Source organism: Ahaetulla prasina, chromosome 3, assembly GCF_028640845.1.
Source record: "Ahaetulla prasina isolate Xishuangbanna chromosome 3, ASM2864084v1, whole genome shotgun sequence".
NCBI classification, from domain to species: Eukaryota; Metazoa; Chordata; class Lepidosauria; order Squamata; family Colubridae; genus Ahaetulla; species Ahaetulla prasina.
In genome coordinates, this window is record NC_080541.1 from 115,521,784 (window position 1) to 115,534,786 (window position 13,003).

Below are 13,003 nucleotides of genomic sequence, written 5' to 3' on the forward strand. Positions count from 1 at the left end.
TATTTGTTTGACTGTCTGTCTGTCTATGTCTGTCTACATACTTTCTGTCTTTACCCTCTGTCTCTGGTTTTCTTTAACAAATCTTCCTTCTGATAAAATGAAATAAATGGTTGCAGAGTGGTTCAAAGTTGATTTCCCAAGGGTGATTCTGAGACAAAGACATGTCAATATAAAACTGTCTGTTTTCTTAACACAGCTGCAACTTCTCCCAGGACTGCCCATCTGATGCCTATCCTTAGTGAAATATCTCATTGTAAGCAGGTTCATTTATTATTATTAATAAATCCGTTTGCAGAAACATGGGAAGTCATATTCAACACTTTGAATCAGATGTAGAAGCAGATTACTGGACAATGGAATTGTTTTAACAGGGAAGTAAAATACTCCATATAATCACTGTTTTACACTGCTTATTTATGAATACAGATAGTCTTTGACTTACAATAATTCATTTTACAATATTGAAAAAAGTGTCTTACGACTGATCCTTGCACTTTCAACTGTTGCAGCATCCCCATGGTCCTGTAATAAAAATTCAGGCACTTGGCAAGCAGCATGTTTTTATAATAGTTGCAGTGTCCTGGAGTCATGTAATTGCCATTTGTGACTTAGCTTCTGACAGCAATGTCAATGAAGGAAGCTAGATTTGCTTAACAACTGCATATCTAGAGCAAAAGGCACCTCCATGTAAGACACATTAGAGTAATGCAAGTGGAATCATCAGCTTCCATGGCCTCCTTGCTGGCAGACCAGTTCCATTCAATGGCTGCCACACTCCTTGGCCTTCAGACCTTCAGTGCCACAGAGGTGGAGGAGAGGCAGGATTTGATATTTTATAGAAAAAGTTTGGTTCTCTTTGATATAGCATATTACATTTATGACTCCTATTGATCAGGGTCCATGTTCATAAAACGTTAATCTTCATGATATACTTTACTTACCATGCTTTTTCTAAACTTTGCTGCTTCTCCTGGAGCTCTTGCTTCAGGCTCTCCACTTCCACTTTTAGTTCAATGTTCTAAAAAAGAACAGTGAAGAATCAACATAATCTACTGTACTGTGGTGTTTTCTGCTCTAGAAATTCAAATTCCGAAGTGAGTTACTTTTTATCTCAAACATATTTATAAAGAAATCATCCAAACCCATTCTGGTACAACTTAATCTATATTATAGTTTACTGTGTAATTAAAAATATATTTCCAATGCTATTCATCAAAGCATTACTAACAAGAGAGAGATGCTTCCTAAATGCAAATATTTATTGACAAACTACAAAAAGCCTTCCTCTGATTTTTTTGGCAAGATGGAAATAGACAATACGAAAATACATTGCAAAAATTACAAGTGCTCTTGTTCATGGTAGCCAATCAGAAACATTCAAACAAACAAGCAAAAACAATATACTCTACAAATTTTTGGTTGAAAGAAGAAGCAGGAGTGTCATAAATTTTATGGATGTATTTTATTTTTAAAAAATATTTATTTATGTTATTCATTTATGGATTTATTTTAAAGGTGGGATACAAATATTTTACGTTAACATGCAAAGATATTTTTCTATGTATTCTAAAATATCTAAGAGGGTTTAGAATCAACCCTACAGTGGTGAAGTGCAGACTACCAAGCCATACTTAACTGTAGACAGAGAGATGGAGTTGGATTGACCTGATAATAGTATTTTAAGATAAAACAAATTAGAATGGCCAGAGTATTTAATAAAAGGTAGAAATAATAACTCCTGGCATGAATTTATTTTATTTTATAAAAGAGAAAAAGTAAAATAAAGCTAGTGTTCCCAGTCCAAATTTCCAGTAGATGTTATGTGCATTTACCTAGCAATTAGGAATAGAAAGTGGGAGGGAGAGAAGACAACAAATACACATTCCTTCTGCCAGCTAAATGCATACTATAGTTGCTTACTTAAAACTAGGTGCTTTTCCTGCAGGCACCAATGAGCTTTCCCTAGGAGTTCAAATCATGATTGTGGTCACAATCAGGTGACCAGATATCTTAGCTTTGCAAAGAAAGTGTGGGATTTGAGGGAGGCATTCTGGGCACTGATCCCAAACTGATCCCATTTCCCAAAAGGGGAGCATCATAATGGAGGTGGTTGATCAATTAACACAGATCCCCACCCCTGCCCTCCCTATCTGTAATTGGAACATAGCAGTTGCTATTAATTTATTTTGTATATACTTCTCTCCTCAATCTGCTGATTTTCTGAAAAGGAAGGAAGAAAAGCTCAGATACAAAATAGAACATGTAGGTAGCATAAGGACTCAGATACCTATATACTAATGCTCAAAGTTTGGGGAACAAACAGGGTGAACCTGAAGTACATGAGGGCAGGTATGATTTGGTTGCCATTACTGAAACTTGATGGGATGAAACTCATGACTTGAATGTGCTGATAGAAGGATACAAACTGTTCAAACAGATACAAACTGTTTCGCATTTAAGCCCAAATCAACACTGAAAATTTTAAAATTTGACATTTTAAATGAGCTGCTAGGACTTTAATTTTTTTAACTAGACATTTTCCCCTAAATTTTGAAATCATCTGTTAGAACAGGGGTATCAAACTCAAGATCCACAGGCCAAATCTAGCCCATGAGTTGTTTAGATCTTGCCCACGTGGCCTCAGAGAGAGACAGAAAGGACTGGCCAATGAGGCCTCAGCCCAGTCCAGGCGGACCAGCTGCTGATCTGCAACCTAGTGGCAGCCAGGAGGCAGTGAGCACGTGGAGTCTGGTGTCCCTATGGACTGCATTCTGAGTGCTTCCCTTTCACCCAGGATGCCAGCCCTCGCACACTCTGTGCATGCGCAGGGGGCAGAGCCAAGGCAGCAGCATGGATCTAAGGCTGGCTGCGGTCTGGCCAGGATGGCCATCATCAGGTTGCAGATCAACTCTGCATCTTCACAAGTGTCTCCATGCCCCGCTCACCAGCCTTTCACTGGAACCGCCCCACCCCCATGTGGGAAAGCCATGCTGCCAATCTCTCCTCCTCCCCTCCTCCCTTCCTGAGCATGGAGGAAGGAAAAGATGGGAAGAAGAAAGAATGGGAACTTTTGGGCATGAGGCTCCTGCCTGCCAGTGTGTGATGGATGATAGGCAATTGCAGGGGCTGTGGTGGGGACATGGCAGACGAGCAGCAGTGGCATGTGGCTTCTGGCATTATGGGGGGGAGGGGGCAGAAGCAGATCTGCCCTCTCAACACCAGGCATAGAGTCAGTCCAGGTGCGGAGACAATGGAGGGGAGGGTGGACAAAAAGGGAAGCTGCTGCTCCGCAGGTTTCTTTTTAACCTGGACAGAGGCTTCCCATTTTGATCCCTCCCCCATCATTGCCTCTGTGTGGCTCTCCGTTCACTTCTCCCAGACCAACACACACGTGTGTGTATGTGCGTGTGTACTTGTAGTGGGGAGTGTCTGGCAGCAGGGGCTCCACAGCCCACTGCAACCACAAGGATGGCTTTCCAAGAAGCAGGCATGGTAATGGTGGCAGAAGCAGGCCAAGTTAGGGAGGGAGGCACATGATGCGCACCATGGGATGCACCTGCTCCATCCCACATGGCTGGGATGGGGCAGGCAGCTACCCGGCATCTCTGCCCTGTACCTCTGCCACCGGCTTCTGTTGCCACCGCAGACCAAGACAAGGTGAGGGTGGCTGCTGTCAGACACCATCAGCCCACCTACTTTGTCCCGTCTGTTTTTGCTGGTGGTTGGAGAGCAGGTCACTGCTGGTCATCTCCGCAGCCCACTCGTGGGTCTTGCCCTTGGCCTGTGCCTGGAGAGCATTCCTTTCACATACTTAAAGCACCTTGGCACTGCTGTGGGCCACTGACACCATTGAGACTCCCATTAGCCACTGATGTTGCCACCCAGAGCACCAGGCCCACCCAGCATGAAGGAGGCAAAGTGCCCGGTTAGAAAGGCCGAGTAGAGGTGGTAGAGCATGCCTAGGCCCAGCAGGTAAAAGCCACCCAACCCAAGCAGGAAAAACCAGATCCCCATCAGCGACATGGCCACCCCTGGGGATCTGGCTTTTCTCACTCACAGTGGCTATCTTTTACCTTCTGGGTCTGGCCATGTTCTACCATCTCTACTCAGGCTTTCTAGCTAGCTGCTTCACCTCCTGTGGGCTGAGTGGGTTTAACCAAGCAGCGGTGACACAGCCCTCAGCATGGCCGAGGTGCATTGTCTGCATGAGGGGAACATCTCAATGGCTGCTGCTGGAAACTATCAGCCCAAAGGGCGGCAAGTGTGCGGTGGCTGACGGTTTCGGGTGCTGCCCCCTGCCTCACCTCATCCCACTGGATGAGCCTCCTGCCCACTGCCCCACCCAGCAGAGACCCCTGGATTTCCTCCCCAACCCTGCCCAGCCCCCACAGGCTCCTCCCCAAATGAGTGATGTGGAGCTGGTTATGTCCTCCAGGCCATGCCCAGTCTCCCATGACCACCCAGGCCCCTCTGCCTGGCCCACCAAGGACAATCACAATCCTGATCCGGCCCTCAATGAAATTGAGTTTGACACCCCACCTTAGAATATCAAATTGGTTTCGCCAAATCTGTACTTGGAGGAGGAGCTAAAATGGAGGACAGGCAGCAACATTTTAAATCTATTTTTAATCTATACCGGACTTTTTACAAAAGTACATATAGTGTGGCTACCATTTGTATTAGATACATTTTAACAATACTACAAACCAGGATTTTTAAGAATGGGGAAAAGGAGAAAGACACAGCACTCTGCAGCAGAGAGTTCATCCAAGCCATTGAAGCAGCCAAAAATGGAAAATTATACTGCAAACAGACAATCTGTTCCAGTAAGTAACTCATCTTCAGTCACCTTATCAGATAAATTTAATTTATGTGACTCATTGGAATGGGATTTACAAACTGAACTTGAAAACAAACAGCATATAGAACTATCTTCCTCTCTCTCAGAAAATGGTTCTCCTCCTTGGAACTCAGCAGCAGCTTTCCTTGCACAGGAATAGAATAGAATAGATTTTTTTTTTATTGGCCAAGTGTGATTGGACACACAAGGAATTTGTTGGTGCATATGCTCTCAGTGTACATAAAAGAAAAGATACATTCATCAAGGTACAACATTTACAACATAATTGATGGTCAATATATCAATATAAATCATAAGGATTGCCAGCAACAAAGTTACAGTCATATAGTCATAAGTGGAAAGAGATTGGTGATGGGAACGATGAGAAGATTAATAGTAGTGCAGGTTTAGTAAATAGTTTGACAGTGTTGAGGGAATTATTTGTTTAGCAGAGTGATGGCCTTCGGGAAAAAACTGTTCTTGTGTCTAGTTGTTCTGGTGTGCAGTGCTCTATAGCGTCGTTTTGAGGGTAGGAGTTGAAACAGTTTATGTCCTGGATGTGAGGGATCTGTAAATATTTTCACGGCCCTCTTCTTGATTCGTGCAGTATACAGGTCCTCAATGGAAGGCAGGTTGGTAGCAATTATTTTTTCTGCAGTTCTAATTATCCTCTGAAGTCTGTGTCTTTCTTGTTGGGTTGCAGAACCGAACCAGACAGTTATAGAGGTACAAATGACAGACTCAATAATTCCTCTGTAGAACTGAATCAGCAGTTCCTTGGGCAGTTTGAGCTTACTGAGTTGTCGCAGAAAGAACATTCTTTGTTGTCCTTTTTTGATGATGTTTTTGATGTTAGCTGTCCATTTTAGATCTTGCAATATGATAGAACCTAGAAATTTGAAGGTTTCTACTGTTGATACTGTGTTGTCTAGTATTGTGAGAGGTGGAAGTATGGAAGGGTTTCTCCTAAAATCTACCACCATTTCTACGGTTTTGAGTGTGTTCAGTTCCAGATTGTTTTGGTTGCACCACAAGGCTAGTCGTTTGACCTCTTGTCTATATGTGGATTCGTCATTGTCTCGAATGAGACCAATCACTGTTGTGTCATCTGCGAACTTCAGCAGCTTAACAGATGGATCGTTGGAGATGCAGTCATTGGTATACAGAAGTGGGGAGAGCACACAGCCTTAGGGGGCCCCTGTGCTAATTTTACAGGTGTTTGATGTGATCTTGCTTAGCTTCACCTGCTGCTTCCTGTTTGTTAGGAAGCTTGTGATCCACTTACAAGTCTGTTCCGGTACCTGTAGCTGGTTTAGCTTAGTTAGAAGAATGTCTGGAATGATGGTATTGAATGCTGAACTAAAGTCTACAAAAAGGACCCATGCATAGGTCTTTGGAGACTCAAGATTTGTAGGATGTAGTGCAGAGCCATATTAACAGCATCATCTGTTGATCTATTTGCTCGGTATGCAAATTGCAAGGGGTCTAACAGCGGATCCATGATGGTTTTCAAGTAGGAAAGCACTAGCCTTTCAAAGGTTTTCATGACTACAGATGTTAAAGCAACTGGTCTGTAGTCATTCAGTTCCTTGATGGTGGGCTTCTTCGGCACTGGGATGATGGTAGAGCGTTTGAAGCAAGAAGGAACATAGCCCATCTCTAGTGATTTATTGAAAATATGGGTGAAGATGGGGGCCAATTGGTCAGCACAGACTTTTAAGCAAGAAGGAGTTATCTTGTCTGGGCCTGGAGCTTTTCCTGGCTTTTGTCTGTGAAATAGGTATTACACTTCCTTTTCTGTGATCACTAGGGGTTATGAACCCAATGAAATGGGGTCAGTTGTAGGAGGCTTGGCTGTTGTTGGTGTGTCTGAGATGGGGGTTGTGGAGATAGGTGGCTATAGTTTCCTTTCAAACCTGCAGTAAAACTCATTCAGGTCATCTGCCAGTTGTTGATTACCTTCAGTCTGGGAAGGAGGTTTGTCATAGCTGGTGATATTTTTAAGAGTTTTCCACATGTTTGCTGAAAACTGATTCTTTAGCTTTTCAGAGTAGCTTCTTTTTGCTGCTCTGATCTCCCTTGTTAGTGCATTTCTGACCTAATTGTACAGCATTTTATCAACTTTTCTGTTGGCTTCCTCTTTGGAAAGTCGTAGCTGCTTAAGTTTAGGTGTGAACCAAGGTTTGTTGTTACTGTATATTCGCAAGTTCTTGTAGGTACACATCAGTCTTCACAGAAGCTGACATATGATGTTACAGTATCTGTGAGTTCATCCAGGTCTGCAGAGGTATCTTCAAAAATATTCCAATCAGTGCAGTCAAAGCATGCCTGCAGCTTTAATTTTGCCTCCTCCGTCCAGGTCTTCACTGATTTAATTGTTGGTTTTGTGGTTTTAAGTCTTTGCCTGTAAGCAGGTACAAGGTGAATCATGCAATGATCAGAGTGTCCTACAGCTGCACGTGATAAAGACTGATAAGCATTTTTTAGTGTTGTGTAGCAATGGTCTAGAGTATTCTTGCCTCTGGTGGGACAATTGACATGCTGAAAGTATTTTGGTAGCTCTTTCCTTAAGTTTGCCTTAAGGAAAGTTTGCCTTTAGATCTCCCAAAACAATGGCCAGTGAATCAGGGTGTTTGGCTTCAGCCTCCATGATTTGGTCAGCTAGAGTTCATAATGCCTTGTTTACATAGGCTTGTGGTGGGACATAAACAGCAGTTAGAAGAAATGAGGAAAATTCACGAGGCGAATAGTATGGTTTGCAATTGATAATTAAAGTCTCTAAATTGTTGTCACAGAATTTGTAAATTATTTTAAAATCTTGACACCAGTTGCTGTTAATATATAGGCATAAGCCTCCTCCTTTCTTTTTACCAGATGTTTCTGAAATCCTGTCTGATCGTTCAATCTGAAACCCTGGAATGTTCAGGCTGCTATCTTCAATTGATTTAACCAGGTTTCAGAGAAGCATAGGACTGCTGAATTGCGAAAATCAGAATAGTATTTGTTTAAGAGGAGTATTTCATCCATCTTATTTGCAAATGAGCATATATTTGTTAGGAAAATTGAAGGCACAGGAGTTTTTTTTTGTATAAATAATTTTTATTTCCATTTTCCAACATCATATTTATGTACAAACAATTATCCATCATTAATCATTAAATTTTTATTTATTACTAATTCAGGCCTGCCCGATTGCCACTTCCTTTCTACACAACCTCCCTCTCTACCCTCTACTACTTTCCCATCCATCCTCATCTCCTTCACTTTACTACTTCCTCTCCTCCTTCTCCACTCCTCCCTTCTTCCACCCTATCTAACCTTCTTATTCCCCTCCTCCTTCTCTACTCATTCCTACCTACTTTCTTCCCTCCTTCTACTCCTCTCTCCTTTTCTTCCTGAAATGGCAGTCGAGAATCCCCAATATTATTTAAAAAATTTTAATTTCATATCTTCAAAAATTACTGTACATTAATAATCTATCCATGTATCATTTCCCCCCCTTCCCCCCCTCCTCCCCCTTCCCCCCCCCCAGACTTCCCAGAGCAAATACCGGGTATTATAACCAACAATCACAAACTAACGTATACAAAATATACATAACCTCCCACCTTTAAAAATTTAAAACTTTAGATCCCCTCACAATAAAAGTAAAAAGATAGGAAAGAATAATAAAAAAAAAATAAAAAAAAGAAGAGAAGCAATACCAACTTCACATATTACTTCTTCTTACAGTCCATTTTTAAAATTAATCCATCTTCTCAATTTCAATTTTTTTCCCACTTGTATATTCCTTCAAATTTCATAAGTCCATTTCTCAAATTACTGTCCATCTTCTCGAACTCAAATTTTTATCACTTATATATTTCTTCAATTGCCATAACATTTAATGTCCGTTCTTCTTACAGTCCATTTTAAAAATTAGTCCATCTTCTAAAGTTCAATTTTTTTTTTTTTTTCAGCTACTTGTATACACCTTCAAATTTCATAAGTCCATTTCTTAATTTACAATCCAGCTTCTCAAATTCAAATTTTCATCACTTATATATTTCTTCAATTGTCATAAGATTTAATATCCAATCTTCCAATACTACTCCATCAATCAAATATCATTTCGAATAAAATCTCTCACATATAGTATTTCCAACTTAACTTCGTAACTTTTACTATCTATAAACATATCATTTAAAACAAATAATCATTTAAACTACATCCATAATATAAAATAAGCAGTTAAAATCATTACATCCACATTATCAATTCATAAATTTCACTTTCCATCCTTCACAATTAAATAATATCATCCCATAAATTTATACCATACGAATAGCAAATAACAAAAATCCTATAATTTATATCCTAAACAAATCAATTCCAAAAATTAACCATAATCATCATATTCACATCTTAAACATTCCTCCCCTCTCCCATTCTATTTTCCATCATTTCCAAACCAGTTAACTTAGCATCCAACAACAAAGGATTCCCACTCTTTAAAACATTAATATAAAAATGTCTTGCTTTCATAACTGAATTAAGAAAATACTTTCTGCCTCTAAAATTTACTGACAAACCCATTGGGACTTCCCATCTGAAATATATCTGATGTTTCTTAAACCCATCCACTAAAAAAGCAAATTCTCTTCTCTTTCTTAACATTTTAGGAGGAATTTCCTTCATCATTTTTATATCTTGTCCCAATATTTGGAATTTATTTTTATAAAAAGCTTGCAAAATTTCATACCTAACCTTTTTAGTTGTAAAATAAATAACCACATCCCTCGGTACTCTATTTTGTCTTGCCCACCAAGAATTAACACGATAAATTCTTTCAATATTAGTCTCAAAATCTTCCGGCTCCACACCCTTTATCTGAGCAAAGGCTTGCGTAAAAATCTCCTTTAAATTTTCCTTCCTATTTTGTTTCAACCCCCTCACCCTTATAGCATATTCCATTAATCTATATTGTAATATTACTCTTTCTTCATCTGCCCTATCTACCTTTGCCTGTATATCTTCCATCTTATTATCTAAGTTCCAATTGTTTTGATTTTTTTGAGTGTCTTCTATTTTCCTTTTCAACTCTAAATTAGCTTTATTAATTTCTGCAAGATCATCCTCCATCTGAATACAAGAGCTCAATATTTGCACAATTGCATCCTTTACCATTTTCATTTCCCTCTTCTGCTCTTCCACCACTTCCTTAAAGTCCAACATCTCTTTCTCTATTTCATCAAATTTTTGATCTATTTCTAAAAAATGACTCTCCAAAAACTCCTGTAAAGAATTTCTTAATTCCTTTTTAATTTCTTCTTTTAATTTTTGAATCTGAGCTGAAGAAATTTCAAAGTTTTTAATGACTTTTGGCACTATTTGCTTAAAAGCCATTTTTTAAAAAAGAAAAATATAGCTTGATAATGGACCAAGAAGAAGAAGGAAAAAAAAAATTCAAAAAGAAAAATTCAAAAAACTTTTCTTCTAAATCACTATAATCCCAAAGAAGAAGAAAAAATATAAATCATAAGATTCTCGTTTCTTCCATTTAATCATTCCTATATATCTTCTATTTCGACACTAGCTGTTAGGTTTAACTTTCGTTTTCAAAACACACATTCCACAAAACCGCCATTTGCTTTCTTCTCTCCTATCTTCGCAGCAAATATATCCTCAGGGGCTTGCAGTCTTCTTACAAACAAGTGTTAAAACTCCAGTTTCTGCTCCGTCCACGTTACAGCCCATCATAAATCAACTCCAGCCGTGGAAATTGGACGCTTCGTTTGTCCGCCATAAAGGCAGAAGCCTCACCCAGCCAGGAGCTTATCAGGCTATAGAAGGAGAACTCCCTTATTAGGGTTTCTCAACTTCAAACCTGAATGCTCATCTTTCCTTCTTTGCCCAAAGGAGAGAATTACAAGCTGTCGGACCCAGATTTACGATGTCCTGACAGCTCTACTGGCTAGGGAGTTAGCAGCTAAATCATAGCTGCTCTCCACGAAGCGGAGCCAAACCGGAAGTCTCTAGGCAGAGGAGTTTTAATGCGATTTTTTAGTCTGTTTAAGATCCCAGATCGTTTACCTCTCTTCCTTCATTTCCATCGTTTGGTTTTTTTAGTAATCCATGGCTCCGTGGGAATTGCCTCCTCCTGTGTTAGAATCTCCTCCGTGTTTGTAAAGACAGGCGGGGGTGAGATCAAAGAAAGCTGCTCCTTAAAGAAATGTTGCTTAATTTTTAGCAGAGGGTCTCGTGAGTAGGAAATCCATAGTGAGTCACAGAGAACAATTAGAAATAATGAAACCATTAGAGAGCATTTCACCGAGGCAGCCTTTGTTGGCGCCATCTTGGAAAGGAGGGAGATGTAATAAATTTAAAGGGGGAAAATGGATAGATTTCCTCTCTAAACAATGTTTGCTTACAGCTCAAACTGTAAACTCAATCTATGAACTTTTATCAACTGTCATAAACAAGGTTGATTGCCTGAAAAAATCTTTTGCAGAATTCATTAAGAGCCACCCAAATACTGCAGAAGGATATAGGAGGACAACCGTGGATAGATATGGGATGGCTAATTCAGGAAATGAAACTGGAGAAGGCCCTTGTTTTCCTTCCAAATATGTGAACATTCATAAAGAAAACACTCAATTTCCTCTATGTTCTTTAGAGAATGAAGCCTTTTCTGAGCACCTTTTCAATATTTCCAATATGGGTCTTTTGCTCAGACAAAGTGTACCCACTCCTGAAACAGCAAAAGGGAGCTTTAAATCAAGGCTGCAACAGTACTCACGTTGATAAGTCTGGAGTTGCTGCAGCTGAATTGACACTGAGAAGGCAAAGGAGTGATATTTTATTTTTTTTATTTTATTTATTTATTTGTCAAACATAACAATATATACAAGTATAAGCATGAAATAACCATACAAATTGGATACAACCAAAGGGAACATTAGGACAGGAACAGTAGGCACGTTGGTGCTCTTATGCATGCCCCTTATGGTCCTCTTAGGAATGGGATGAGGTCAACAGTAGGTAGTCTTTGGTTAAAGCTTTGGGGATTTTGGGAAGAGACCACAGAGTCAGGTAGTGCATTCCAGGGATTAACAACTCTGTTACTGAAGTCATATTTTCTACAATCAAGATTGGAGCGGTTCACTTTAAGTTTAAATCTATTGTGTGCTCGTGTATTGTTATGGTTGAAGCTGAATAGTCTTCGACAGGAAGGACATTGTAGCACATGATTTTATGAGTTATACTCAGGTCATGCCGAAGGCGGCAGAGTTCTAAATTTTCTAAACCCAGGATTTCAAGTCTGGTGGCATAAGGTATTTTGTTGTGATCAGAGGAGTGGAGAACTCTTCTTGTAAAATATTTCTGGACACGCTCAATTGTATTAATGTCCGAAATGAGGTGTGGGTTCCAGACAGGCGAGCTGCCTATTTTGACCACTTCTTGCCTGTTTGACAGGAACGCAGTTATCCAATTATGGAGGGGTCCGGAGTTTTAAGTGCCTACCGTTCCTGTCCTATTGTTCCCTTCATTATATCAAATTAATATAGTTGATGCATATTTTTTTACATATACATATATATATATATATATATATATATATATATGTAGGTCTTTGGTTGTTCGGGTTTTCTCCCGTGTAAAATTGGAAGTGTCTTGGCGACGTTTCGACGAAGTCTCATTCGTCATCTTCAGGCTTCAGCTTCGTGCTTCTGGGAGCAATGCGTGATTGCAGCTGTTTCTTCCTTTTTAACTGCTAGAGGGGGTTTGAACTGATTGGGTGGGAGCTTGGCTGTGCTCTGATTGGATGGGGGGTTTTTTGTGCTCTGATTGGATGGGGGTGTGTCCTGTTTGGGTGGGGGCTTGGTTGTGCTCAAATTAGTCTGAGTTGCAGGGGGATCTGAGCTGGTGAGCTGCACTGCTGCTGTTTGGCTTCGTGTTCGTGGTCGTGCTACATCTTCGTAGTGGGTGTCAGTCCGCTGCATGTGTGGATCGGAGGGGTTTAAAATGGCTAATGTTGCAGCTGCGGTCTGGCTTCTGGTCCTTGGTCGTGCTTCCTGATCAGTGTGGGTTTGGGTCTGCTTTCTGGGTGGATGTGTGTTGGTGACATCCTGTGTGAACCTCGTGAGTGTGGGTCTGGTGTCATTCATCGTGTTAAGGACTCGT

General features: G+C 40.3%; 1 protein-coding gene across 6 annotated transcripts in view; it reads right to left on the reverse strand.

The window, feature by feature from the left end:
* Positions 1-13,003, reverse strand: part of PDE4DIP (phosphodiesterase 4D interacting protein) — a 473,453-nt gene that overhangs the window by 422,972 nt on the left and 37,478 nt on the right. For 4 of the 6 annotated variants that reach the window (XM_058176223.1, XM_058176219.1, XM_058176222.1 and 1 more), the window contains exon 2: positions 942-1,018. The exons of the other annotated variants lie outside the window; for them this stretch is intronic. In XM_058176223.1, coding sequence (XP_058032206.1) covers positions 942-1,018 — 77 coding nt within the window. The remainder of the gene's footprint in view (positions 1-941; positions 1,019-13,003) is intronic. 6 annotated transcript variants of the gene reach the window in all.